At 44.3% G+C, this 25,627-nt stretch overlaps 1 protein-coding gene across 3 annotated transcripts in view; it reads left to right on the top strand.

Annotated features, from left to right (window-relative positions):
- LOC136625193 (uncharacterized) overlaps nucleotides 1-25,627 on the top strand; it is a 78,669-nt gene that overhangs the window by 33,536 nt on the left and 19,506 nt on the right. Inside the window, exons 4-7 of one of the 3 annotated variants that reach the window (XM_066599211.1) lie at nucleotides 40-90; nucleotides 6,479-6,529; nucleotides 7,555-7,605; nucleotides 18,086-18,181. In XM_066599211.1, the coding sequence (XP_066455308.1) occupies nucleotides 40-90; nucleotides 6,479-6,529; nucleotides 7,555-7,605; nucleotides 18,086-18,181 (249 nt within the window). The remainder of the gene's footprint in view (nucleotides 1-39; nucleotides 91-6,478; nucleotides 6,530-7,554; nucleotides 7,606-18,085; nucleotides 18,182-25,627) is intronic. The other 2 variants (XM_066599213.1, XM_066599212.1) reach the window with 2 other exon arrangements.

The following is a 25,627-nucleotide window of genomic DNA, read 5'->3' as shown; positions in this document are numbered from 1 at the left end:
ATGCTCTGCCAACATTATTAATGGATTATTCTTCTACAGATCATGTCTCTACCAGTCCTGCCACCTCCACAGTACCTACTACAACGCCAGGTGAGTGCGGCTGGTGTCCGTCAGTCTAGGGGTGGTCTGGCTGCAGCTGTCATTGGTCATTAATGAGGAGGAGGGATTCTCATTATACCTGCAGTAATGGTGTATTTACCACAGCAGCCATGTGCCAAGTCAGTGTGCCATCTGTGTACCTATGTGTTGGGTCTCTCAGGCCAAGGTCACTCTGTTTAGGGGTGCCCTGAATAGAGGATGCCACCTTCCATCAATTAACTGACAGGGACCATCTAATGCAGACAAGCCCGGTATATACAGGGCAGCGCCAGTCTGTATGCAGGAGAACCCGTTCTGTAAATCAGAGGCACCGGTGCGTACAGGAGAACTGTAGTGCAGCAGGCATGGACCCAGTGTGTCACTGACCAACTTGACTTTGGTATACCCTGAGGGCTTCACTAACAGGTTCCCTAGTCTCCACCTTTTACCCCCTTTTTAGAGGGATCTGACCCTCGCTGCAGGAAATCTCCTGGTCACTTCCCCAGAAGTAGTCTCCGTACACTGCAGACAATTGGAATGGCAACAGCACACACAATACCTCTATCAATAGGAGGGAGGAAACCACCGGGCAGTATATGCACGCTTCTGTAACCGGTTCTTGATCCAAAGTCCCGGAGAAAACGTAAACTAATGTGATGAAAGTGAAGCCGCATCCAAGGAGATGATTTCAAAGAGAAAGCTTTAATCCACCCAGCACATACAACGTTTCAACCACTAAATGTCTGTGGTCTTTGTCAAGTTCAATGACATAGTGCACATACACATCTTAATATACAGACAAGACACACCCCATAACCAATACAAACATACCATCTAAGAGCATAATTAGATAAAATCACATTAATGTATAGAACGAACCTGGTGATTGGACGGACCGGGATGGGGGCCCTGGCACACATTCCGCCCCTCACGCTAACCTGGCAAGGTAAATCTATAATTGCCGCCTGAAATCTGCGTCCCTGCGTGAGTAGTGCGCAGGCGTGGGAGTATATCGCGGTGATTCGGGAAGACTAACAGGAAGGAAGCTCTTTATTTATATTAGGAGTGTAGCTACGCCAGATAGGATTTGCACTATTTGCATTTTTTGAATGTAATAAAGTATTGCATTATATTTCGGGCCCCTTTACTCCTTTGATTGATTTTTGAATTGCTGCAGCGTTGGCTTGACATGTAATTATATACTAGAGGTTTTTGATGACAGCCGAAGTGGGATGTAGTCTATATAGAGAATTTTCACTTAGTGCTATTTATCTAGCTGTGCTATTTAACTGTACATTAGTACATAATAAGGTTGTAGCCTGCCCGATGGAGGGAGATTGCCTTTTTCACATGATATGCTAGCCCAATTCTAGCGCTGGGTGACCTCTACAGGGGCGTAATCTTCCGTTCACCTTATGGTGACGATCCTGCTAGTCTTTTATATAGACGCATCCATGCTGCAGGATAGAGACTTCTGGTCCCATTCATTAGACTGCTTGATGGGACTGTCCACGCATGCGCGGGCATCGGCTGGTTGTCATAGTGATCCTACGTAGGGGAGCCGTACGGACGTACTTGCCGTGCATGCGCATTGTAGACGGGCCTGCGATGGCGAGCTTCCTTCCTGTTAGTCTTCCCGAATCACCGTGATAGTGCGATATACTCCCGCGCCTGCGCACTACTCATGCAGGGACTCAGGTTTCAGGCGGCAATTACAGATTTACCTTGCCAGGTTAGCGTGAGGGGTGGAATGTGTGCCAGGGCCCCCATCCCGGTCCGTCCAATTATCAGGTTTGCTCTATACTTTAATGTGATTTTATCTAATTATGCTCTTAGATGGTATGTTTGTATTGGTTAAGGGGTGTGTCTTGTCTGTATATTAACCCTTTGCAATCCAATTTTAGATTTAGAGTTTCCTAGGGGGCTTTCTCTTTCTGCCATTTTACAATGCCGCCACCTGCTGGCTAGAGCCAGTACTGCAGTATGTGACATGCCGGAGAGGCCCCCGACAACAGAGCGGCCAGTAATATACAGTAAGAATACCCTGCCGGACGTCTTCCGACATCAGAAGCTGTACAGCCTTCAATCAGAATGTCTTTAGACATCAGTGGATTGGAAAGGGTTAAGATGTGTATGTGCACTATGTCATTGAACTTGACAAAGACCAGAGACATTTAGTGGTTGAAACGTTGTATGTCCTGGGTGGATTAACCCCTTGAGTGGCACGCCCGGAAATTTTCCGGGACGAGCTCCACTGCCGATAGTGATATAGCCCGGAAGATTTACGGGCTATGTATCACTATGGGAGCTGCAGAGCAAAATGCCACAAGCTGTGACAGTGTGCTCTGCCTGCACAGACCCACAGAGAACAAAGCAAGGGCTTTGAAAAACCAGCAGAAGATATTGCCGATATACCGGCAATCTCCTGCTTTGTTTACAGGTTGCCATAGAGACCATCGGCTTGTCAGAAGCAAGCCGATGGTCTCTGTTGCAGGGAGAGCTTGGTGCTTGGCTGTCAGAGGACAGCTAGGTACCAGCTCTTACAGCAGAGATCAGAGAAAACCTCCGATCTCTGCTGTGTTAACCCTTTACATGCGGAAGTCTATGTGACTGCAGCATGTAAAGGGCTGTCACTGCAGCATGTAAAGGGCTGTCACCATCGGACCCCCAGAATGTGATCAGGGGTCCTGATGGGTCCCTGTGGAAGTCCCCTAAAGGAACAAAAAATAAAAAAAATAAAAAAATAAAAAATACAATCACACATGTGGTATCCATGCGTCCTAATGACCCAGAGAAGGAAGTTAATACATTATTTAACCCCTTAATGACATGGCCCCTTTTTTTCCTTTTTCATCCTCCCTGTTTAAAAAATCCCAACTTGTCCCGCAAAAAACAAGCCCTTATATGGCCATGTCAATGGAGAAATGAAAAAGTTATGGCTCTTGAGACGCAACTGCAAAATTAGTTGAAATTCAATGATTAGACCATTTTAAAAAACCTACCCTGGTGGGCACGACAGGGTGGTAGGAAACCCGCCACTCAAGGGGTTAAAGCTTTCTCTTTGAAATCATCTCCTTGGATGCTGCTTCACTTTCATCACATGTTGAAGTAGTCTCAGTACGGGGCAGCTGACCCAGACGGGTCCAAAGACAACAAAACAAGGTACCGAAGGTAAAGGCAAGTATAACAGGCCATGGTCAAGGCAGGTGGAGTTCATGTAGTATGGTAAACAGGCAGAAGGTTGGGGCAGGTGGCAATTAGACAAATTATAGTCAAGAATTAAGCCAAGGTCAGGTTAAGCAGAATTTAGGAAAGCTGGGTACAAAGGCAGAGGGTCATAACGAGAGTCACGCAGATACAGAACACCTTCACTTTTATCACTAGGGACCTTAGTATTTCGGCCCACTCCTGTGGGGGAAGGGTGCTTTAAAGGGGTGGTCTGACTCTTTTTTTTTTTTTTCACATACAACCCCCGATTCAAAAAGGTTGGCATGCTGTGTAAAATGTAAAGAAATGCAAAGAAAAAAGATGCAAGGATTCAGAAATCTCACATCACCATGTTTTATTCACAACAGAACATATTACACATATCAGAAGGCAAAAGTGAGACATTTGTGCATTTCATTAAAAAAATAATAATTTAAAAATTAATGGCAACAACACATCTCAAAAAAGTTGTAGCATCGCCTCCTCTTTTTACAACATTCTGTAAGCGTCTGGGAAGTGCAGAGACCGATCGCTGGAGTTTTGGGGATGAATGTTGCCCCATTCGGTCTGATGTAGGATCCCAGCGGCTCAGCAGTCCGGGGTCTTGTTTACCAGATATTTTTTGTTTCATAATGCGCCAAATATTTTCTATTGGTGAAAGGCCCATCATCTCCGACTCTTACTGCAGGCGGCCGGTTCAGAACGCAGACTTTTCTTCCCAGAAGTCATGCTGTTGTGATGGGTGCAGTATGTTTAGTATTGTCTTGCTGAAATATGCAAGTCCTTCCCTGAGAGCGACGTTGTCTGGATGAAGCATATGTTGTTCTAAAACCCCTATATACTGCTCAGCATTGATAGTGCCTGTCACAATGTATAGTGCCACAGTGCCACATACATGAATAGTCCTGTTCTATCTTATTCCTGTATTTTACACATAAGTAGTATTGTTCAGGGGCGTGCCTAAAGGCTCAGGGTCCCGGGTTACAAAAGTCCAGCGCAGGCCACACCGTCCCGTACCCATACATAAACCGTGCTGCATACATCTGCAAAACGAATTTCCATATATGATCTGCCCCTTTACGTAATCTTCGCAAACATGACTCATTTACTACAATACATGAAAATTTGTTTGTAGCCCCGTAGGCCATTCTCATACAAACACCGCTTTTTACTGCTATTAGCACGGCGTCTTGAGCGCCGGGCTAACCGCCATACAACGCTCCTAATGGTTTTAATGGGGTTACTCATACCTGCGCTCAAACGTGGTGTTTCTAACGCTACGATTTTTGAGAGCTGTCTGTTCTATTTATGCTTTTTTGTGTTTTTTATTGCACCCCCTCACCCATCACAATGATGGGGTGCATTAAAAAGCGCTGTCAAACTGTGTACCATGTGTTCAAACTATCATTCAAAATTTTGGTAAAAATGCCACGATTTCAAACTGCGTTTTCTGAATACGTGTGAGAGTGGTCTTAGGGTGTGTTCCTGTTTGTTGTGGAACTTTTTAACCACAATTAAGAAAAACACATGTGCTTCGGTTGGTCGCTCTGTTTGCCGCACCAAAGCAATCACGCAGCTGCCCGGGAAGGCACTGCATGTGCACTTGTATATGGCGGAAAGCAGCCTCTGGGCCCCCTCGGCGCAGGGGCTGGGACGCCATTGCGACCTCGGCGACCCCTGACAGGTCGCCTATGGTACTGTTGTATGGTACACATGCTGTAAATGCTACTACTATAGTGTACAGGCAAATAACACCACCTTACTCATAACTAGAACTATCATATTATATGCGTGAATGGCACCACTATACTGTATGCATAAATAGTAATGCTGTACTGTGCACTGTACCACACATGTAAATAGTGTTGTCATAAAGCACGCAAATAGTTCCTCTGTGCACTTAAAGGGGTTGTAGTATTTCTGTAAAACACAGCTCCCCATGTACTAACATAATGTATAATCATATACTCACCTCTCCCCGCTGTATTCCGTGCTGGCGTTTAGGGTCCTCCCTCCTACGTCATATTTACAGGCTTCCCCAGCATGTTTTTGGGACGTCACAGGCTCTGCAGCCAATAATAGAGCTAAGTGATCGATGGCTGAGCTCTGTCATTGGCTGCAGCGCCTGTGATATCCCGTAAGCCGGTGGGTCAGCAGTCTGTAAACAAGCACACTGCTGCTGGACACAGCGGGAGGCGGGAGAGGTGAGTATATACTTATATGTTATGTTCGCACAAGGGGAGCTGGGTTTTACAGAAAAGCTACAATTCATAGAACCCCTTTAAGTTCCATTGCTGTATACTGTAGATAAAGAGCATCAGCATACTATACACATAGATAGTACCGCTGCTCACCTAATAATGCCACCACACCATACACCCAAACAGTGCCACCACCAAGGAGTTCCATAGCAATTGTACTGCCATACCATTCACACAAATTGTAAATTGTACAATAGACTGTAGACATACAGAGTGCAGGTGTGTGTGTATATTTTATATATATATATATATATATATATATAGCAGTGCAGGGGGAAACACACCAGGCCACAACCAAATGTTGAGTGTCTTGTCTTTTATTCAGCCTTGCAGAACACAGCAAAGTACTGATAGTCTCCAGATAGCAAAAGATAGAAGGACAGTCCTTTTAAATCAGCAGTCCAGTAATAATCGACACAAAAGTCCTTTGGTTTCAAATAGGCATAGCCACAGCAAACCTTCCCTGCAGCGAGGTGCAGTGTCTCCAGCTCAGGGCTCTCACACAGGACCTCTCCCCTGAACTGGTCAGCTGCACCAATTTATATCCAGCACCTGTCCTGCTCAGGTGGAACGCCGCACCAGATTGAGGAATGGAGCGGATCTATATCACGGATACTAGTAACCTCCGCGATATATACCTTCCGTCCCTCACTTCACCTCTCACCCTGCTACAATATATATTATAAATAATGTATCTGTATGAATACACACACTGTTGACTTGCTGCACTTTTTTCCTTTTCTCCATTTTTATAAATGTATAACAGATTACGTGCCGGAGGACTTTGCTTATGTAGTCATAGTTACACAATCTTGTGAATGTTGTTTTATTAAACACAGATGGGGGCGCATGTGAGCAGTGGGGAGGGGTTCACATAGTTATATTTGCATTTCATGCTCTGTCATCATTATTAATGGATTATTCTTCTACAGATCATGTCTTCAGCAGTACTTCTACCTCCACAGTACCTACTACAATGCCAGGTGAGTGCGGCTGGTGTCCGTCAGTCTAGGGGTGGTCTGGCTGCAGCTGTCATTGGTCATTAATGAGGAGGAGGGATTCTCATTATACCTGCAGTAATGGTGTATTTACCACAGCAGCCATGTGCCAAGTCAATGTGCCAGCTGTGTACCTATGTGTTGGGTCCCTCAGACCAAGGTCACTCTGTTTAGGGGTGCCTTGAATAGAGGATGCCACCTTCCATCAATTAACTTACAGGGACCATCTAATGCAGACAAGCCCGGTATATACAGGGCAGCGCCAGTCTGTATGCAGGAGAACCCATTCTGTAAAGACACCGGTGCGTACAGGAGAACTGTAGCGCAGCAGACATGGACACAGTGTGTCACTGACTAACTTGACTTTGGTATACCCTGAGGGCTTCACTAACAGGTTCCCTAGTCTCCACCTTTTAGCCCCATTTTAGAGGGATCTGACCCTCGCTGCAGGAAATCTCCTGGTCACTTCCCCAGAAGTAGTCTCAGTACACTGCAGACAATTGGAATGGCAACAGCACACACAATACCTCTATCAATAGGAGGGAGGAAACCACCGGGCAGGATATGCACGCTTCTGTAACCGGTTCTTGATCCAAAGTCCCGGAGAAAACGTAAACCAACATGTGATGAAAGTGAAGCCGCATCCAAGGAGATGATTTCAAAGAGAAAGCTTTAATCCACCCAGCACATACAACGTTTCAACCACTAAATGTCTGTGGTCTTTGTCAAGTTCAATGACATAGTGCACATACATATCTTAATATACAGACAAGACACACCCCATAACCAATACAAACATACCATCCAAGAGCATGATTAGATAAAATCTAGCACCTGTCCTGCTCAGGTGGAACGCCGCACCAGATTGAGGAATGGACCGGATCTACATCACGGATACTTGTAACCTTCGCGATATATACCTTCCGTCCCTCACTTCACCTCTCACCCTGCTACAATAGTTATATTTGCATTTCATGCTCTGTCATCATTATTAATGGATTATTCTACAGATCATGTCTTCAGCAGTACTTCTACCTCCACAGTACCTACTACAATACCAGGTGAGTGCGGCTGGTGTCCGTCAGTCTAGGGGTGGTCTGGCTGCTGCTGTCACTGGTCATTATTGAGGAGGAGGTATTCGCATTACTTCTGCAGTAATGGAGTATTTATCACAGCACTCTTGTGCCAAGTCAATGTGCCAGTTGTGTACCAATGTTTTGGGTCCCTCAGACCAAGGTCACTCTGTTTAGGGGTGCCCTGAATAGGGGATGACACCTTCCTTCTCCAAATAACTCACAGGGACCATCTAATGTAGATAAGCCCGGTGTATACAGAGCAGCCCAGTCTGTATGCAGGAGAACCCATTCTGTAAACCAGAGACATCGGTGCGTACAGGAGAACTGTAGCGCAGCAGGCATGGACCCAGTGTGTCACTGACCAACTTGACTTTGACCTACCCTGAGGGCTCCACTAACGGGTTCCCTGGTCTCCACCTTTTAGCCCCTTTTTAGAGGGATCTGGCCTTCACTGCAGGGAATCTCCTGGTCACTTCCCAAGAAGTAGTCTCAGTACAGTGACAGCTGACCCAGACCGGTCCAAAGGCAACAAAACAAGATACTGAACATAAAGGCAGGGACGTAGTCGGTATAACAGGCCAAGGTCAAGGCATCTGGAGTTCATGCAGTATGGTAAACAGGCAGAAGGTTAGGGCAGGTGGCAATTTGATAAATTATAGTCAAGAATTAGGCCAAGGTCAGGAGAAGCAGAATTCAGGAAAGCTGGATACAAAGGCACAGGGTCATACTGAGAGTGAAGCAGATACAGAATACCTTCACTTTTATCACTAGGGACCTTATTACTCAGGCCTACTCGAGTGGGGGAAGGTGCTTTAAAGGGTTGTCTAACTCATTTTTTTCACATACAACCCCAGGTTCAAAAAGGTTGGGATGCTGTGTAAAATGTAGTGAAATGCAAAGTAGAAAGATGCAAGGCTTCAGAAATCTCATATCACCATGTTTTATTCACATATAACACATATCAGAAGGTGAAAGTGAGACATTTTTGCATTTCATTTAAAGAAAAAAAAAATTTTGAAATTGATGGCAACAACCCATCTCAAAAAAGTTGGCCTAGGCCATGTCTACTACTGTGTAGCACCCCCTCCTCTTTTTACAACAGTCTGTAAGCGTCTTGGAAGTAAGGAGACCGATCGCTGGAGTTTTGGGAGATGAATGTTGCCCCATTCTTGTCTTATATATTACTTCAGCAGTACTTCTACCTTCACAGTGCCTACTTCAATACCAGGTGGGTGCGGCTGGTGTCCGTCAGTCTAGGGGCGGTCTGCCTGCAGCTGTGACTGGTCATTATTATTAATGAGGAGGAGGGATTCTCATTATACCTGCAGTAATAGAGCATTTATCACAGCTGCCATGTGCCAAGTCAGTGTGCCAGCTGTGTACCAATGTGTTTGGTCCCTCAGACCAAGGTTACTCTGGTTGGGGTGCCCTGAATAGAAGATGCCACCTTCCTTTCCCGTATAACTCACAGAGACCATCTAATGCAGACAGGTTCGGTGTATGTATTCTGTAAAGCAGAGACACTGGTGTGTAAAGGAGAACTGTAACGCAGCAGGCGTGAACCCAGTGTGCCACTGACTGATTTGATTTCAGGCTACCCCTGAGCGCTGCACTAACAGGTTCACTGGTCTTCACCCTTTAGCCCCTTTTTAGAGGGATCTGACCTTCACTGCAGGGAATCTCCTGGTCACTTTCCCTGGTGTTTTCTCAATACTGTGGCAGCTGACCCAGATGGGTCCAAAAGCAACGATAGAAGGTACCAAAGGGAAAGGTAGGGACGTAGTCAGTATAATAAGCCAAGGTCAAGGCAAGTGGAGTTCATGCAGTATGATAAACATGCAGAAGGTTAGGGCAGGCGGCAATTGAACAAATCATAGTCAAGAATTAGGCCAAGGTCAGGACAAGCAGAATTCAGGAAAGCTGGATGCAAAGGTAGATGGTCATACTGAGAGTCAAGCAGATACAGAACACCTTCACTTTTATCAGTAGGAACCTTTTGCTCAAGCCCCCTCCAGTGGGAGAAGGATGCTTTAAGGGGGTTGCCTGACTCATTTTTTCACATACAACCCCAATTTCAATAAAGTCGAACACTGTGTAAAATGTAAAAATGCAGTGATTTGGAGATTTGATATTCCTAAAATCACCATTTCAGAATTTGAAAGTGAGATGTTTTTCCATTCCATAAAAAAATTTCTAATTAAGAAATTGATGGCAGCAACACATCTCAAAAAAGTGGGGACCGGGTTATGGCTACCATTGATCTACAGTCCTGGGTCATGTTTGCTGGATTTCTCAAAATTCATCACATGTTTTCTATCAGTGAAGGGTCTGAATTGCAGGCAGGCCAGTTCAGTACTCGGGCTCCTCTTCTGCAAAGCCATACTGTTGTATTATACAAACTATCTGAAGTTATGTGATAAAGTTGCCGGCTTCTGCACGAGATTTCTCCTTTAATTCTTTACTTCAAATGTTCAACATCGGATACATGTTAAAAGACGCAAATCTCTGCTACCTGCTAGCAAGCACTTGCGTCTTTTAACATGCGTCCGATGTTGAACGTTTAAAGTAAAGAATTAAAGGAGAAATCTCGTGTAGAAGCCGGCAACTTTATCATGTATTGGATTTATTGTCTGTTGCTGCTGAGACGTGCAACTGGCCAAGACCCCACGCCAAGATCTCAAGGAGCAGGGGTATACTGAAGCCCAGGATGATGGTGAGCCTTTTAGATCTTTTTTGAGATACAAAGTTCAAGTTTATCTAAAGTTATGAACTTCAAGTTCACTAGTGGGGCAAAAGTAGAAAATTTAAAAAGAGTAAAAAAATTAGTATAGAATAGAAAAATTTTTTTTTATAAAGTCTAAACCCCACCATTCCCCCTCCCTTAACATGTAAAAAAAAAAAAAGAGTACCACAAATTTTGTATCACCACTTTAGTAATGATCCACATAAAATCTTATATTAGTGAACCCACATGTTGTAAGCAGTAAAAAAACCAAACATTCAAAATAGCTAGTTTTGCATATTTCGCCTCACAAAAAAACATCATATGGATCACCAAACGGTACCATCAAAAAGTATAACATCCTGCAAAAAAAAAAACAACCCAGCACCACTGCCGAAAACATTTTTAGGCTGGGTTCACACAGGGCGGATTTGCCGCGGAAATTCCGCGCGGAATTTCGCCGTGGCAAATCCGCTTGCGGCCGCTAATCTCGGGCTTAGCCAGCCATGTGGACGAGATTTCTCAGAAATCTCGTCCACACGGGATGGCCAATCCGCTGCGCTAAGTCAGGCAGGTTTCAGAATATGCAACATGTCTATTATTTTTTTTATTTCCGGCACGGCCGCGCTCTCCTCTATGGGAGCGCTGGCCGCAGCGGAAAAGTGAGCGGCCGGGCCGCTTCAAAGCCGCCGCGGGTTTTTCCGCGGAGGTTCTCCTGGCGGAAATCTCGCAGTTTTTGCTGCGGCCAAACCGCGGGATTTCCGGCGGGAATACGCCCTGTGTAAACCCAGGTCTTTGAATTCAGCAATAATAAAATACATCTTGTTTTTAAATAGTGTGAAAAAGTAGCAAAAAAAAAAACCCCTATAGAATTTTAGTATTAAAGTAATCGTACGGACCCGCAGAATTCATTTAATATATTATATATACCGCACGGTGGACAACGTTAAAAAAGAAAGTAACAGAATTACTGATTTTGTTAATCGAGAAAAAAATGGAAAAAAATTGACCCAAATGCTCCCAAAAATTGGGTAAATGAAGACTAGAGAGACGAGAACTGATCCCGCAAAAAACACCTCTTGATAAAGCTACTTCAGTAGAAAAATAACATATGATATGGCTCTTGGAAAGCGACAATAAAATAAACATTATACAATACATTATATGTACACATACAACTTGTCCCTACTATGGCTTTGTCGATAAAAAGGTTATGGCACTTTCAACACGGCGATGAAAAAATACCTCGGCCATTAAGGTGTAAAATAATTCCAGCACTAAGAAGTTAAAGGGATCTTCCCATTTGAGACTTTTCTAGCATATTCAAATAAGGAAGATGGAACAATACCTCTGCAGCGCCACCTATTGGATGGCAGCATTCTTTCAAATCAGTGTCCAACCCTTTAACCCCTTCCCGCTCCATGACGTATAGGTACGTCATGGAGCGGCAGGGTATGTATAAAGAGAGGTTGCAGGGCAACCTCTCTTCATACAGTGCGAGCATCAGCTGTTTATTACAGCTGACACCCGCGGGCAATAGCCGCTATCGGCCGATCGTGGCTATTAACCATTTAAATGCCCCGAACGATGTTCGGGGGTCCCGCACGTCCCCCCCGCGGTGAGATCGGGGGAGCCGTGCAGGTGTCATGGCAGCCGGGGGCCTTCTGAAAGGCCCCAAGGCTGCCTTACCAGACTGCCTATCAAGCCATCCCCGTGGGGTGGCTTGATAGACTGCCTGTCAAATCACAGCTATAGCATTACGTCATACTGCAGGAGCGATCAAAGCGTCGCATGTTGTAGTCCCCCAAGAAGGGCTTAAAAAAATAAAAGTGAGAATAAGAGCAATAAAGTTTTTTTAAAATTATAAATAAAAAAAGTTATAAACGTTTAAATCACCCCCCTTTTGCCATATTTATTATTAAAAAATCTAAATCACTAAATCATAAAATAAAAATATGTATTCGGTACCACCGCGTCCGTCAAAGTCCGATCTATCAAAGTAGCGCATTTTTTTTCCCGCACGGTGAACGGCGTCCGAAAAAAAAATAAAGAACGCCAGAAATGCACTTTTTTAACCCTGTCTCCCAGAAAAAGCGCAATAAAAAGCGATCGAAAAGTCGTATGTATTCCAGATTGGTACTATCGGAAACTACAGGACCTCCCGCAAAAAATGAGCCCTTGCTCAACTACGCCAGAAAAATAAAAAAGTTATCGCGCGCAGGAAATGACGGCAGAAAATAATTGAAAAAAATTAAATGTCTGAAAAAAAAAAGGAGTATGGTAAAAAAAAACTGTACAAGTTTGGTATCTTAGTAATTGTACTGACCCATAGAATAAAGTTATCGGGTCATTTTTGTTGCAATTTGTGCGCCGTAGAAACAAGACGCACCGAAAGATGCGTTTTTCACTACATTATATGGTACTTTAAATGACACCATTGAAAAATACAACTCGTCCCACAAAAAACCACCTTCAGACAGCGACGTCGATGGATAAATAAAGGAGTTATGATTTTTTTGAAGGGGGGAGGAAGAAAAAAAAAAGGGGGGGGGCCGCGTCATTAAGGGGTTAAACAAGTCTTTAAGACAAATGATTAGGAATTGAAAACCAAGCCAGAAATCCATACACGCACATGCACACTTACACATGCACACTTACACATGCACACAGACATGCACACACGCATACACATGCACATATTAAAATAATCAGTTCTTAAACCACTTACAACCATTTCTCCACACATTTTATGTTTGCTTAGCAAACATCGGGTTAATCTAGTACAGATAGTCCCCTACTTGCGAACAGGTTCCGTTCTAGGAGCCTGTTCGCAAGTCTATTTATGGAGCGGGATCGCAGGTGGATCACGCTCCATACAATGTCGGGTGCCGGCTGTTCTTACAGCGGGCACCCGGCGGCAGCAGTTCCGACGAGCCGCGCCGCTTGTCGTGAAAAAAAAAATGGCGGTAGAATTTTATGGACTTACCCTGGTACTCGGTGAGGTCACAAGAATCCCTCACCGGTACCTCCAAGTCCAGAAGAGCCTGTAAGATTGGAGGATCTTTAATCCCAATCCTTAGTGAAGAGCTGCTCAGGTCTTTGTGTCCTCCCAAATGTGGGGGACCCAATGGTATGTGTTCCAAGGGTAGAAAAAGAAAAATGATCCAAGCGCTACCCGGGAGAAAAGTAGATCCACTCAATGGATACTAAGTCCTAAAATTTATTGCAATGTGTTTCAGCCCCTCAAAGGGCCTTTATCAAGCATACAACATATACAAATCAATCATTTATATAGAGAAAATAAACTTGTAGCTTACAATTGTGTATCAGATTGCTCTCCCATGGCGGTCGCCATCTTTGGGGCGGAGTTTCACATGGGAGGGTTAGTGCGTGATGACATCAGTGCGTCCTGATATGTCCGATGGTGAAATGATTATGAATAATATGATTTGAAGTACCAGTACTCAATGGAAGATACTATTGGAGATAGCTAAAGTAGTATACCATACCTAATAATGGGTATTGTATGCCTATGTATATGACTGGCATATTTACGTCAGTGCCATATCCGATATATGTTGAAACGTCATGACGTACGGCGTCAAATACGTAATGATGTTATCAACAACCAGCTATCAGCGCGTCATTACGCAATCACAGTAGATGTGGGTAGCAACGTCATGACGTGTAACGTCATACACGTCATGGCGTTACCAGCACCAAACAAACACCACGGCATTACGTTGGATGTACGGCAAATTATACTCTTTTAGGGCTCCTTCCCATGGACGGATTTCCGCCACGTAATACGCGTCGAAAATCCGCCGCGTTGCCCGCAGCTATTAGGTTCCATCGCGGAATTCCGCACCATTAAATCACCCGACCTCACCCGCGGCATGCTCTATTTGCCGCGGGTGTACGCGCGGACGGCTTCCTTTGCAGTCAATGGAAGCCGTCCGTCTCGCTATCTTCCGCTGTAGCACAGCGGAAGATACCGTGAAACCGCTTCCCCGCCAGCCGCGTCATGTGACGGTGTGGGCATGTCATATGACACGGCCGGCGCGTCACACGCTCTATTGCCAAAGCGTCATGCGGGACGGAAGACGCTGGATCCGGAGGTAAGTATTGGGGTCTCTGGGGGGCGCCGTGATGGGCTCCGCTGTGGAATTCCGCGGCGGAGCCCGTCACGGCCGTAGGAAGCCGGCCTTAAACTGGCCATATGGGACGTTGATTTTCCATTTCTTACGGTGACAGCTATAGAAGTTCAGGTAGCTGTTGGTGTCAACATGTTTGAAATGTGTCCTAGTGATCATCTGTTTACCATTTTCAATGGATAATTCCAAACCTAAAAAAACAACACTATTGTCACTAATATGGTCAGTAAACTTGAAGTTAAACTCATTCTCATTCAACTGGTTGATCTAGTTAGTCAGGTCCTCCTTACTACCTTTCCAAATGATGGGAATATCATCAATGTATCTTTTAAAAAGTTTGATACGCGGATGATTGTACCTTGTCCTTTCGAAAACCCCCGTAACTAAATTAGCAAAAGAAGGGACACATGTAGTGCCCATAGCGGTCCCTAGTATCTGTAAATAGTATGTAGAGTTGTATAAAAAAATTATTATTTCGTAATATAAACATGATGGCTTTAATAAGGAACTCTTTTTGTTGAATAGGCATTAATGGATGTTCCTCAAGAATGATTCTCACGGCTTCAGTTCCTTGTTGGTGATCAATATTCGAATATAGCGACTCTACATCTAATGTGCACCATAAATAATCAGAGTCCCATGTGGGTTCTTGTAGTATTTCCAATATATGACCTGAGTCTCTCACATACGATGGTAATGTTGTGACATATTTTTGGAGTTGTATATCTACATACTCTGATAATCGGTTGGTTACAGACCCCATCCCGGCTATAATCGGGCACCCTGGAGGGGGAAACAAGTTCTTATGGGTCTTAGGGATGTGGTAAAAATAGGGACTATCATATGATAATTTCACAAATGTATTTATAGTCAGCAGTTGTGAGACTATTGGATGAAGATGCTTCCATCATTAATTTTCGAAATTCAGAGGATTTTTCATCTATGGGATCTTTGATTAATCTTTGATAGTATTTTTTATCATCCAATATTCTCAGGGATTCTGAATGATATTGTTCATAATCTAACACCACAACCCCCCCCCCTTTATCGGCCGTTCTAATGACTATATCCTCTCTTTGGTGCAGTTCTTTAAAGATGGCTCTCTGTGACTTAGTTAGGTTGAATTTCACAGGAACATGTGTATAACACATGTTTCTAAGGTCTTTTAGACCATTATGATAGAAAAGCTCCACAAATTCTCCTTTACTATCGGTTGGGTAAAATTTATTTTTTAATTTCAAGTCTGTGGGGATAGGATCATTTAGTGAAAAAAACATCATTCTGTGTGCCATCAGAATGAGTAGTTTCAGACTCTATTGGTTGTTTCCCTTCTTTATCTTTTATAATGTAGTACCTATTTAAGGTTAGCTTCTTAATGAATGAATTCAAGTCAACAAATAGATCAAATAGATTTGATCCTCTCCTCGGACAAAAAGATAACCCCTGTAGGGGTGTGCTACAGAAGATGGCCTGTAGGCGGCAACAGACAATCAGTCTGATGCCTAAAGTAAGAAGGAAAACACCCACAGGTGTGGTCAGTGCTATAAAAAAGGGGTTGTTCCCACTGCAGCAGCAGAGTGCAGGGCTGCCAGGCCCAGAGTGCAGGGCTGCCAGGCCCAGAGTGCAGGGCTGCCAGGCCCAGAGTGCAGGGCTGCCAGGCCCAGAGTGCAGGGCTGCCAGGCCCAGAGTGCAGGGCTGCCAGGCCCAGAGTGCAGGGCTGCCAGGTGACAGCTCATCAGAGTGTTAGGCTGCCAGGCCCAGTGTGTGGATAAGAAGGCCAGATGTGGACAGGCAGACGCCCCTCACCTCAACACCAGAGACAGTGTGACAGCTCAGGGAAGCTGGGGCTGCTAGGCCCAGTGTATGCCTGAATGCAGTTAACCAATGATTCCCTTTGTGAGCGGAGAGGCGCTGTGGACAAGGCGCTGCGAGAGGTAGCAAGACCCCGGAAGTACGCCTGCCCTAGGACTAAGGGTCTGAAGGCACGACAGTCTGAGGACCAGCTGCGCTCTGGACATTCACAGGTCTGTGCAATACCTATGGACTTATATGGTCTCCTCAGCTGAGGATTTACCTGCTTGCCCTACGGACTGTAAAGGGTTAAAACTTGAACAGAGACTTTTTGTTGTTGCAATCATTTATTATTTATCTGGAGACCCAGTCGTTTATGTTGCTGTTAAAGATTGTGTGAATAAAGTGCAAGTAAAGAAGAGAAGTGGCCGTTTGGCGTGATATGTAACCCCGTGTTGTCACACCCCTTTGATAGACGTTCTACCTCATTCTTCTTTAATAAATGTTTGGATATATTAAAAATGCCATATGTTTTGGCCTGCTCAAAATCCATTAGATCTTCTTCTGCAAGATATTCCTGTCCTTTTGTTTTCAGTATTTTTTGTGATGTGTTTCCCTCCTCTTTTCCCGTGTCTCTTCCTCCTGGTGGTCTTTGTGTTCCCCTTTGGTAAGATCCTGGGGTAGAATTGAGTTATCTTGGATCTGATCCCTGGGAGAGGTTTTTCTTTTCTCTGAATCATGGGGGAGGGGTTCGAGATATTTAAATCTTTTCCGACCGGAGTTGGAGTGGAGATAGCTCCCGGTAGGCAAGGGTTGGGGGGCGGAGTCCCTAAAAAAACTGATCTACTTGTATTTTTAGAATTGGAGATGGTAATGGAGGTATAAGAATTGGATATACATAAATCTAAAATATCGGGTGGTGAGTCTGCCATGGTGGTATTGAGTAGGGCTTTTTCCACCTGTTGAGGCATTAATTCTGGGGTAAAAAACATAAATTCCTGTGTGGTGCTGGTAACGCCATGACGTGTATGACGTTACACGTGATGACGTTGCTACCCACATCTACTGTGATTGCGTAATGACGCGCTGATAGCTAGTTGTTGATAACATCATTACGTATTTGACGCCGTACGTCATGACGTTTCAACATATATCGGATATGGCACTGACGTAAATACGCCAGTCATATACATAGGCATACGATGCCCATTATTAGGTATGGTATACCACTTTAGCTATCTCCAATAGTATCTTCCATTGGGTATTGGTACTTCTAATCATATTATTCATAATCATTTCACCATCGGACATATCAGGATGCACTGATGTCATCACGCACTAACCCTCCCATGTGAAACTCCGCCCCAAAGATGGCGACCGCCATGGGAGAGCAATCTGATACACAATTGTAAGTTACAAGTTTATTTTCTCTATATAAATGATTGATTTGTATATGTTGTATGCTTGATAAAGGCCCTTTGAGGGGCTGAAACACGTTGTAATAAATTTTAGGACTTAGTATCCATTGAGTGGATCTACTTTTCTCCCGGGAAGCGCTTGGATCATTTTTCTACCCTTGTTATATCATTATAACTACCCATTCAGCATATGTTATATCAAAAGGTTTGGGTCCTGTCATATTTAAACGTGTATATATTTGTGTCAGGGCTTATTCAGGTCTGATATTCCAAGAAGGTCCTCCAAAGACAAAGTTGTGGTGTTAAACTATGAGCCGTATCATATTAATATACCGCAGTATGAAGCATCTGACCGCTGTCTGCTTTGTGTCATCCCACAGAACCAGCCAGCCGGGTACATATTTATGTGCTTATAGCTATACTCATCCTCGCTGTCATCATCATCGGTGTCATCCTGCTGCTCAAGAAAACTAATAGTAAGTACATTATACACCTCCAGTATCTGCTCCCTGTAGTGTATATGGTAATAGTAAATACACTATACATCTCCAGTATCTGCTCCCTGTAGTGTATATGCTAATAGTAAATACACTATACATCTCCAGTATCTGCTCCCTGTAGTGTATATGCTAATAGTAAGTACATTATACAACTCCAGTATCTGCTCCCTGTAGTGTATATGGTAATAGTAAGTACATTATACACCTCCAGTATCTGCTCCCTGTAGCCTATATGGTAATAGTAAGTACATTATACACCTCCAGTATCTGCTCCCTGTAGCGTATATGGTAATAGTAAGTACATTATACACCTCCCGTATCTGCTCCCTGTAGGGTATATGGTAATAGTAAGTACATGATACATCCCCAGTATCTGCTCCCTGTAGTGTATATGCTAATAGTAAGTATATTATACATCCCCAGTATCTGCTATCTGTAGTGTATATGGTAATAGTAAGTACGTTATACACCTCCAGTATTTTCTCCCTTTAGTATATATGGTAATAGTAAGTACATTATACATCTCCAGTATCTGCTTTCTGTAGTATATATGGTAATAGCAAGTACATTATACATCTCCAGTATCTGCTCCCAGTAGTATATATGGTAATGGTAAGTACATTATACATCTCCAGTATCTGCTCCCTGTAGCATATATGGTAATAGTAAGTACATTAGACATCCCCAGTATCTGCTTTCTGTAGTATATATGGTAATAGCAAGTACATTATACATCTCCAGTATCTGCTCCCAGTAGTATATATGGTAATGGTAAGTACATTATACATCTCCAGTATCTGCTCCCTGTAGTGTATATGGTAATAGTAAGTACATTATACATCCCCAGTATCTGCTTTCTGTAGTGTATATGCTAATAGTAAGTACATTATACATCTCCAGTATCTGCTCCCAGTAGTATATATGGTAATGGTAAGTACATTATACATCTCCAGTATCTGCTCCCTGTAGTGTATATGGTAATAGTAAGTACATTATACATCCCCAGTATCTGCTTTCTGTAGTGTATATGCTACCTGTAGTGTATTTGGTAAGAATAAGTGCTTTGTACAGAGTCGAATTGCATTATAATGACCACCAGCTAATATCCAGAGTAACCACCATGTGGGGCTCTGGCTGAGAGTGACTCAGTGAGGTGCTGGTAGGTGTTTTAATGTATCTGAAGCCATGTTGACTACAATGCTGGAGAGTACATGCAGGAGGATCCATAGAGTGAACACAATCATTGAGGTGTCCCACAGATGCTCAGTTGGGTTCAAACCTCAAGAATAAGAGGACAGGGAAGTACTTGGCTGTCTTGGTCGTCTCTTCCAACCATTGTTGGACATTTGTAGTCATGTGACGTGTTGCATTGTCTTGCTGGAAGATCCCATCTGCCCCCGGGAAGACAAGCAGTATGTATGGGTGCATATGATCTGCAAGGATAGATTCATAACCAGATGGGTTCAGAGTAGGGCTGGGTGAATAATCAAATTTATTTGTCCTTTAGAAGCTTTGCGGTTCTGTTATCATTTTGGTTGTCCTGTATGCTGCTTACAGTATATGAGATACCTCAAGTCCCCAGAGCGCCGGCTCCACTTCAGCAGCGTCAGGATGCTTCCTATGTACAATCTCTATAGGACAATACTTGAAGGTGGGCTGGAGCCAATCCAGAGAAGGACCCTCTACTTCCTGCCCGCCCCCATGCCCAAAGCAGCAGTGAGCTTCCATTCATCACTGCTCTGCAGTTAGTCTATCCGCCAGCACCTCAGGGCAACCCCAAGCCTAAATATGCGGAGGCCAGTATGCAAAGGAGAATGGGGGGCAGGGAGGTTGCCAGCGGAGTAAAAAAAGAAGCAGCAGACACAGCACTATAGCTACCTGGTCCTCACACTTGGTCATTATCAGTATCGACTGGGCAGCATTCTCACATCTTACGGATGAGTAAATGGCAGCTTTCACATAAGTTCATTTCTTACATAAATTGAGCACTTCTGTAAGTGTAAAAAATGAACTGATGTGACAGGTGCTCTACACATTTACCCATCCCTAGATGAACCTTTCACAGCACAGAATGTAATCTGACTGAGCTAGTATATAAGCCTTGTGTAATACAGAACTACTGAGCCTTTCACCAAAGCTTACCAGTTCCTTTTATCAAATTACCTGCTTTACTGTGAAAGATTCCTCTAGGGCCGGGTAAGCGGCTAACCACACTGTCCTTAGCTCCGTTCTTTTCACGTACGGAGTTACAAAGGGTCCTGGCCTGACCCCAGATCGCCGAACCCAAATTTTAAACATCATACGTATGTATGATGTCAAGAGTTCAGGTCCGGAGATTTGCGATCAGGCTCAGACACACTTCAGAACTCCGTACGTGAAATGGACAGAGCTAAAGGCAATTTAGATTTAGCCTCTTCATTCGCAGGGCCACATCAGTTCATTTCTTACAAGAAAATGGCTAATGTAACAGCTGCCACCTGCTGTCTCTATCTTCAAAAAATATCTGTTTGGGATGATTTAGTGACCCAATGACCATGGGGGAACCTTTCAACTCTACCATTCTATGATTCTATGTTCCCTGTTACATCCGTACAGCGCACTATAGCGCCACTCCTCAGTACGGACGCAAGATTGTGTTTCTAATAAAACCGCAACACACTTATAGTAATTGTATGGACCAATTACACCTCTCCAGGCAATGATGAAAGGACCCCTGTCCCTTACTAATCAGGGAAAGTGGGGAGCCCCTGCCTAAAGGCAGGGTGATTGTCCTGATAAGGACAGCCCTGGAGAACCTGGAGATATGTACAAAACCCAGGACACCACACTGTTCACACACTGAACACAGAACATGACAGTTCACACCTCATGTTTGTCCACCTGCACAGAAATACAGAACACATCGCTGTATTGCATACCACACAGAACAAGACTGCACATAGAGCTGACACGGCTCCGTTGGTGGAAAAGTAAAAATCTCATAGGTCTTGGAATGCAGTGATGCGAACAAATACATGAAAAGGCCCATACATTTGGTATCACCATAATCTAAGTGATCTAAAGAATAAAGGTAGCATGTCATTTACGCTTTAAAAAAAATATCGGAACTTCCTTTTTTTTGTTCTTTTTTTACCCATACCCACCGAAGCAAATTTAATAAAATCTAAACAATAGATTATATTTATCCCAAAGTGGTGCCATTAAAAAGTACAACTTGTCCCACAAAACACAAGGCCTCCTATGGCTGTATTTGTCAGTTCATTTAGCAAAAAATAAATAAATTGAGATTAATATCAAGAATCTGCTATAAATTTTGAAAAAAAAAATCGAGATTTTAGTTTTTGACAAAATCGTCTAGCCCTAGTTAAGAGCGGCTTCCACACGGATGAAGGAAAAGTGAGAAGGACGGCGCCTCAAATAATCGATAAAATAAACTGTGATAAATGCCAAAGAGAAGGACTCACCTGGTGTGAACAGCTGGAGCCAAGGTGAAGGGGCCAGTTGTCACACCTGCAGCGTATGCCGCACAACTTCTTATGCCCTGTGAGGCATCCCGAAAAACTGGAGAGCAGCAGGAAGATCCCAAGCTCCAAAGAGGATTTTGTGTATTGAAGAAACCATAAAATATTGTAAAGAGAAAGTCTTTCTGCGCTCAGAAGGATAGGCATAAATGGAATAGAACGTACGGTAGTTGCATTTACTCAGAGGAGGCAGTAAAAAACTCTTCCTGAAGGTACGTCCGGATGACCAGAGGATCTCAGGTGAACATCAGATAAAACAAATGCAGGACATCAAAATGGGAGGAATGCAACGCGTTTCAGTGTTCAGACACCCTTTTCAAGCAGTAGGATTGGCTGAACTGTTTTCTGGTAGCCCCCTGGTTCATTTCATGTTGAGCTGCTCCGCTGCAGAGTATCTGTTGACCCTCACGCAACTTCGTAGCCGATGGTCACCTCTGACATCAGTGGCACGTGATGCTCCGCAGTTTCCACGTCGGTTATTCCCAATGGTGCCATTTGTCCGCTCACGATACACTTTTACCACAGCAACACACAAACAGTTCACAAACTGCGCTGTTTGAGAAATACCGCCACCCTTGGCCTGAAAGCGATAATTGTCCCTTTTTGCAACTCTTATAAATCACTCTTTACCCCTGACAACGAGTGACATGTGAGCAGACAGTCTATCGCATACCTTATATACCCACCAAGTCAGCCCACGGCACATCATATCCTTCATGGGCTACACGCTGCTGACGTCAAATATGGAAGGTGGCCATAATAAAGTGACTCGACTGTGTACATCTTAAGTATCTGCTCTCTGTATCAGTCTTTTGTCTGATCATTTGTCTCTTCTGCCCACTACTATGCCCTCGAAATGGTGAGTCTGTGCCATGCCCCAGTGTTGTCGCCCCTGGCATCTTGCTGGGAGCCACACATGACGTGGATAACTTGTTACTGCATTATCACTTAACCTCCCATTGATTGCATCGGTAAAAGTTTGGCAGAAACCGCACAATGTTCACCTTGAGCTGTGGCCCCCGGACAACGCACGCTCACCATCCACACCCATTATTCCCCGCTTTCCTGTTTATAGGGTCCCACACAATCTTGTTGCTGTAGATATGTAATGGAGGGCAGGAAGCATCTGGTTCCTGTTTATAAGGATCCATACAGTTTTGTGCCAATTAATCACCAATTAATGAAAAGTTCTGCAGCTTTTATCAGACTTTTTTGTTTCGTTTTGTTTTTTATCGTTTTCAAGATTTTTGCCTTCTGTCGGTGTAAAGGAAAATCATTGTTGACGTTCAGAGACTGAAAAATCTGGCCTGATGTAATCTAATGGGGTTGTTACAATGTATCCAGACCACACAATCCTCTGTGGATGACATAGTTTGCACTGCTACATTGTGGCAAACTCTCAGTACCAGGAACGTTTCTGATGCTTATTGCAGGTGATTGTCTGCACTGTAACACGCTGGATCTCCTTTGACATTCAGGACCGCAGCAATTCATCGTTGCGTGGATTCCACATGGTGATGAAATCGTTCTGTAGGGATATTGGCCCCTGCGGACAGGAAGCCCTTTGTAGTTGCTGCAAATTAGATGGAGTTCCTGACATGTTCTGACCAGCTGATGGCGGTTCATCGATTCATGCTGCTTGTGCCAAATTCTGACTTTCCTACCAGCATGGTGCCACAGAAATCTGGATTCATCTGTTTTCACACAGAATCGCTCCAAGTGATGTTTTTCCGCTGCTCAGTGATATAATTTTTATGTGCCTTTTCCAATGAAATCTCACCTTTATGTTTCTCTTGGATATAATGGCGCTGCAACCGGTCATCTGCTGTTATAGCCCATCCATGCAAAGGAACAAGGAGTTGTGCGGTCGGATATGTTAGGTGAAGCAGCAACGTTTCATTCTGCTGCATTTTGCTTGATAGCACCTGTTTATCAGAACAATTCTTGACATCCTTCTCTGACCCCTTTTGGTGGCGAGTTGTTTACCTCCACGGATCCTTTATCAGTGGATGTTTTCCTCGATCACACCATTCTCTGTATACTCTCCACACCTTTATACGAGAAAACCCCACAAGGTTGACAGTGACATCCCGGCCCCGGCTAGTCTACCTCTGATGACCAGGCCTCGCTGGAAGTCGCTCAGATTGCTGGATTTTCCTATCTAATGTGGATTCACACCGAAATTGGTCCCCGAAAAACTTGTCAATTAATTTTCATTCTGCACTCATGGCTTTTATTTCAATAAAGGGAAGCGCTAATCATGAAAGGGGCCATGTCTCTATTAAGGGGGCCAGTGGATATACTCGTAATAACAAACCCATCGGTGTAGACTATGTGTGATATCAGCCCAGCCCTGACAGTATCATTGTTAGAACCCACATGGAACACTTTAGCAGCAGCAATTACAGTAATGCACTTCCTATGTGTCCTCTGTAAATGTAATCAATCCTCACTATTTATTAGACCTTAAAGGTGTTCTCTGGGTTATAGAAATGGATGACCTATCCCGAGAACAGGCTATCAGTATTGTATTGGTGGGGGTCCGCTATCCAGGACCCTCGCCGATCAGCTGGTTGGAGGGGCCTTCTGGAGAGAATCCAATTATCTGTCCATAAGCTGAAATCTGCTGCTCGAAAAATAAGGGATAAATGATGTTTCAGGCAGCACAATGATCACCGCGGCATCTCCAGACACATCAGTCACAAGTGTTCAGCATGAACCTGCTGTCATCTGTGAAGAGAGCGAGGCGCCAGTGGCGGATCTGCCAATTCTGGTGTTCTCTGGCGAATGCTAATCAAGCTGCACGGTGCTGCGATGAGAGCACGGGTCCCATACAGGACATCGGGCCGTCATGTAGGAAAACCTACATTACAGCAGAGGAAAAAGCTGAAGGGAAACCAACGACTGAGATGACATTACTGAGGTTAGCGTGAAGAATTGGGATCGCACTCTTGGATCTCTGATACAACATAAAATTATCCACGGCTCCCAGATTGATGCAAAGATGATAAGCTTCCCTTCTGGGTCACTTGGAGCCCTTTTACACAGGATGATTGATTAGCACTAGAGATGAGCGAGCGTACTCGCTAAGGCAAACTACTTGAGCGAGTAGTGCCTTAAGCGAGTACCTGCCCGCTCGTCTCAAAAGATTCGGGTGTCGGCGGGGGAGAGCGGTGAGTTGCGGGAGTGAGCAGGGGGAGCGGGGAGGAGAGAGTGAGAGAGAGAGATCTCCCCCCCCCCCCCCCCCTCCCTTGTTCCTCCATGCTCTCCCCTGCCGGCACCCGAATCTTTAGAGACGAGCGGGCAGGTACTCGCATAAGGCACTACTCGCTCAAGTAGTTTGCCTTAGCGAGTATGCTCGCTTATCTCTAATTGGCACTAAAGCACCCGGCAGTCATCCCAGCGCTAATCGCCCCTGTACTTTCACACAGGATGATTGCTCAGTGAGTGGAGGTGCAGCAGGCCGGAGATCGCCCAGTCCGCCTGCCTCCATTCACAGTAAACAGGCAGTTGTTTGTAGATGACTGACTACCTGTTTGCACCATTGTTTGATTTTCATGCCTGCTGAAAACGAATGACGAATGATAAGCAAACGTATTCTAATTCATCGTTCATTCGCTGGCAGCATTTATACTGGAGAATTATCATTCAGGTTCCAGCGATCCAGTGAGAATCTGAACTATAAGCGTTCCTTGTAAAAAGGCCCTTAATCTTGTTCCTATGTCACATGTCAGATGAGCAATAATAAGTGAAATCTGGAATACTTTTTAACATAACTGTATGTGAACGTTAATACTGCCCCCCTCCCCCCACCAATTCTACCCCCTCCCCCCATCTCCTAAACCCTGACTGGATGAATAATGAGTCCTTTAGTAGTCATTACAGTCCAGATCTGCGTTCC

This window comes from Eleutherodactylus coqui, chromosome 4, assembly GCF_035609145.1.
Source record: "Eleutherodactylus coqui strain aEleCoq1 chromosome 4, aEleCoq1.hap1, whole genome shotgun sequence".
In the NCBI taxonomy this organism is placed as follows: domain Eukaryota; kingdom Metazoa; phylum Chordata; class Amphibia; order Anura; family Eleutherodactylidae; genus Eleutherodactylus; species Eleutherodactylus coqui.
This window is presented reverse-complemented; position numbering and strand designations above follow the sequence as displayed.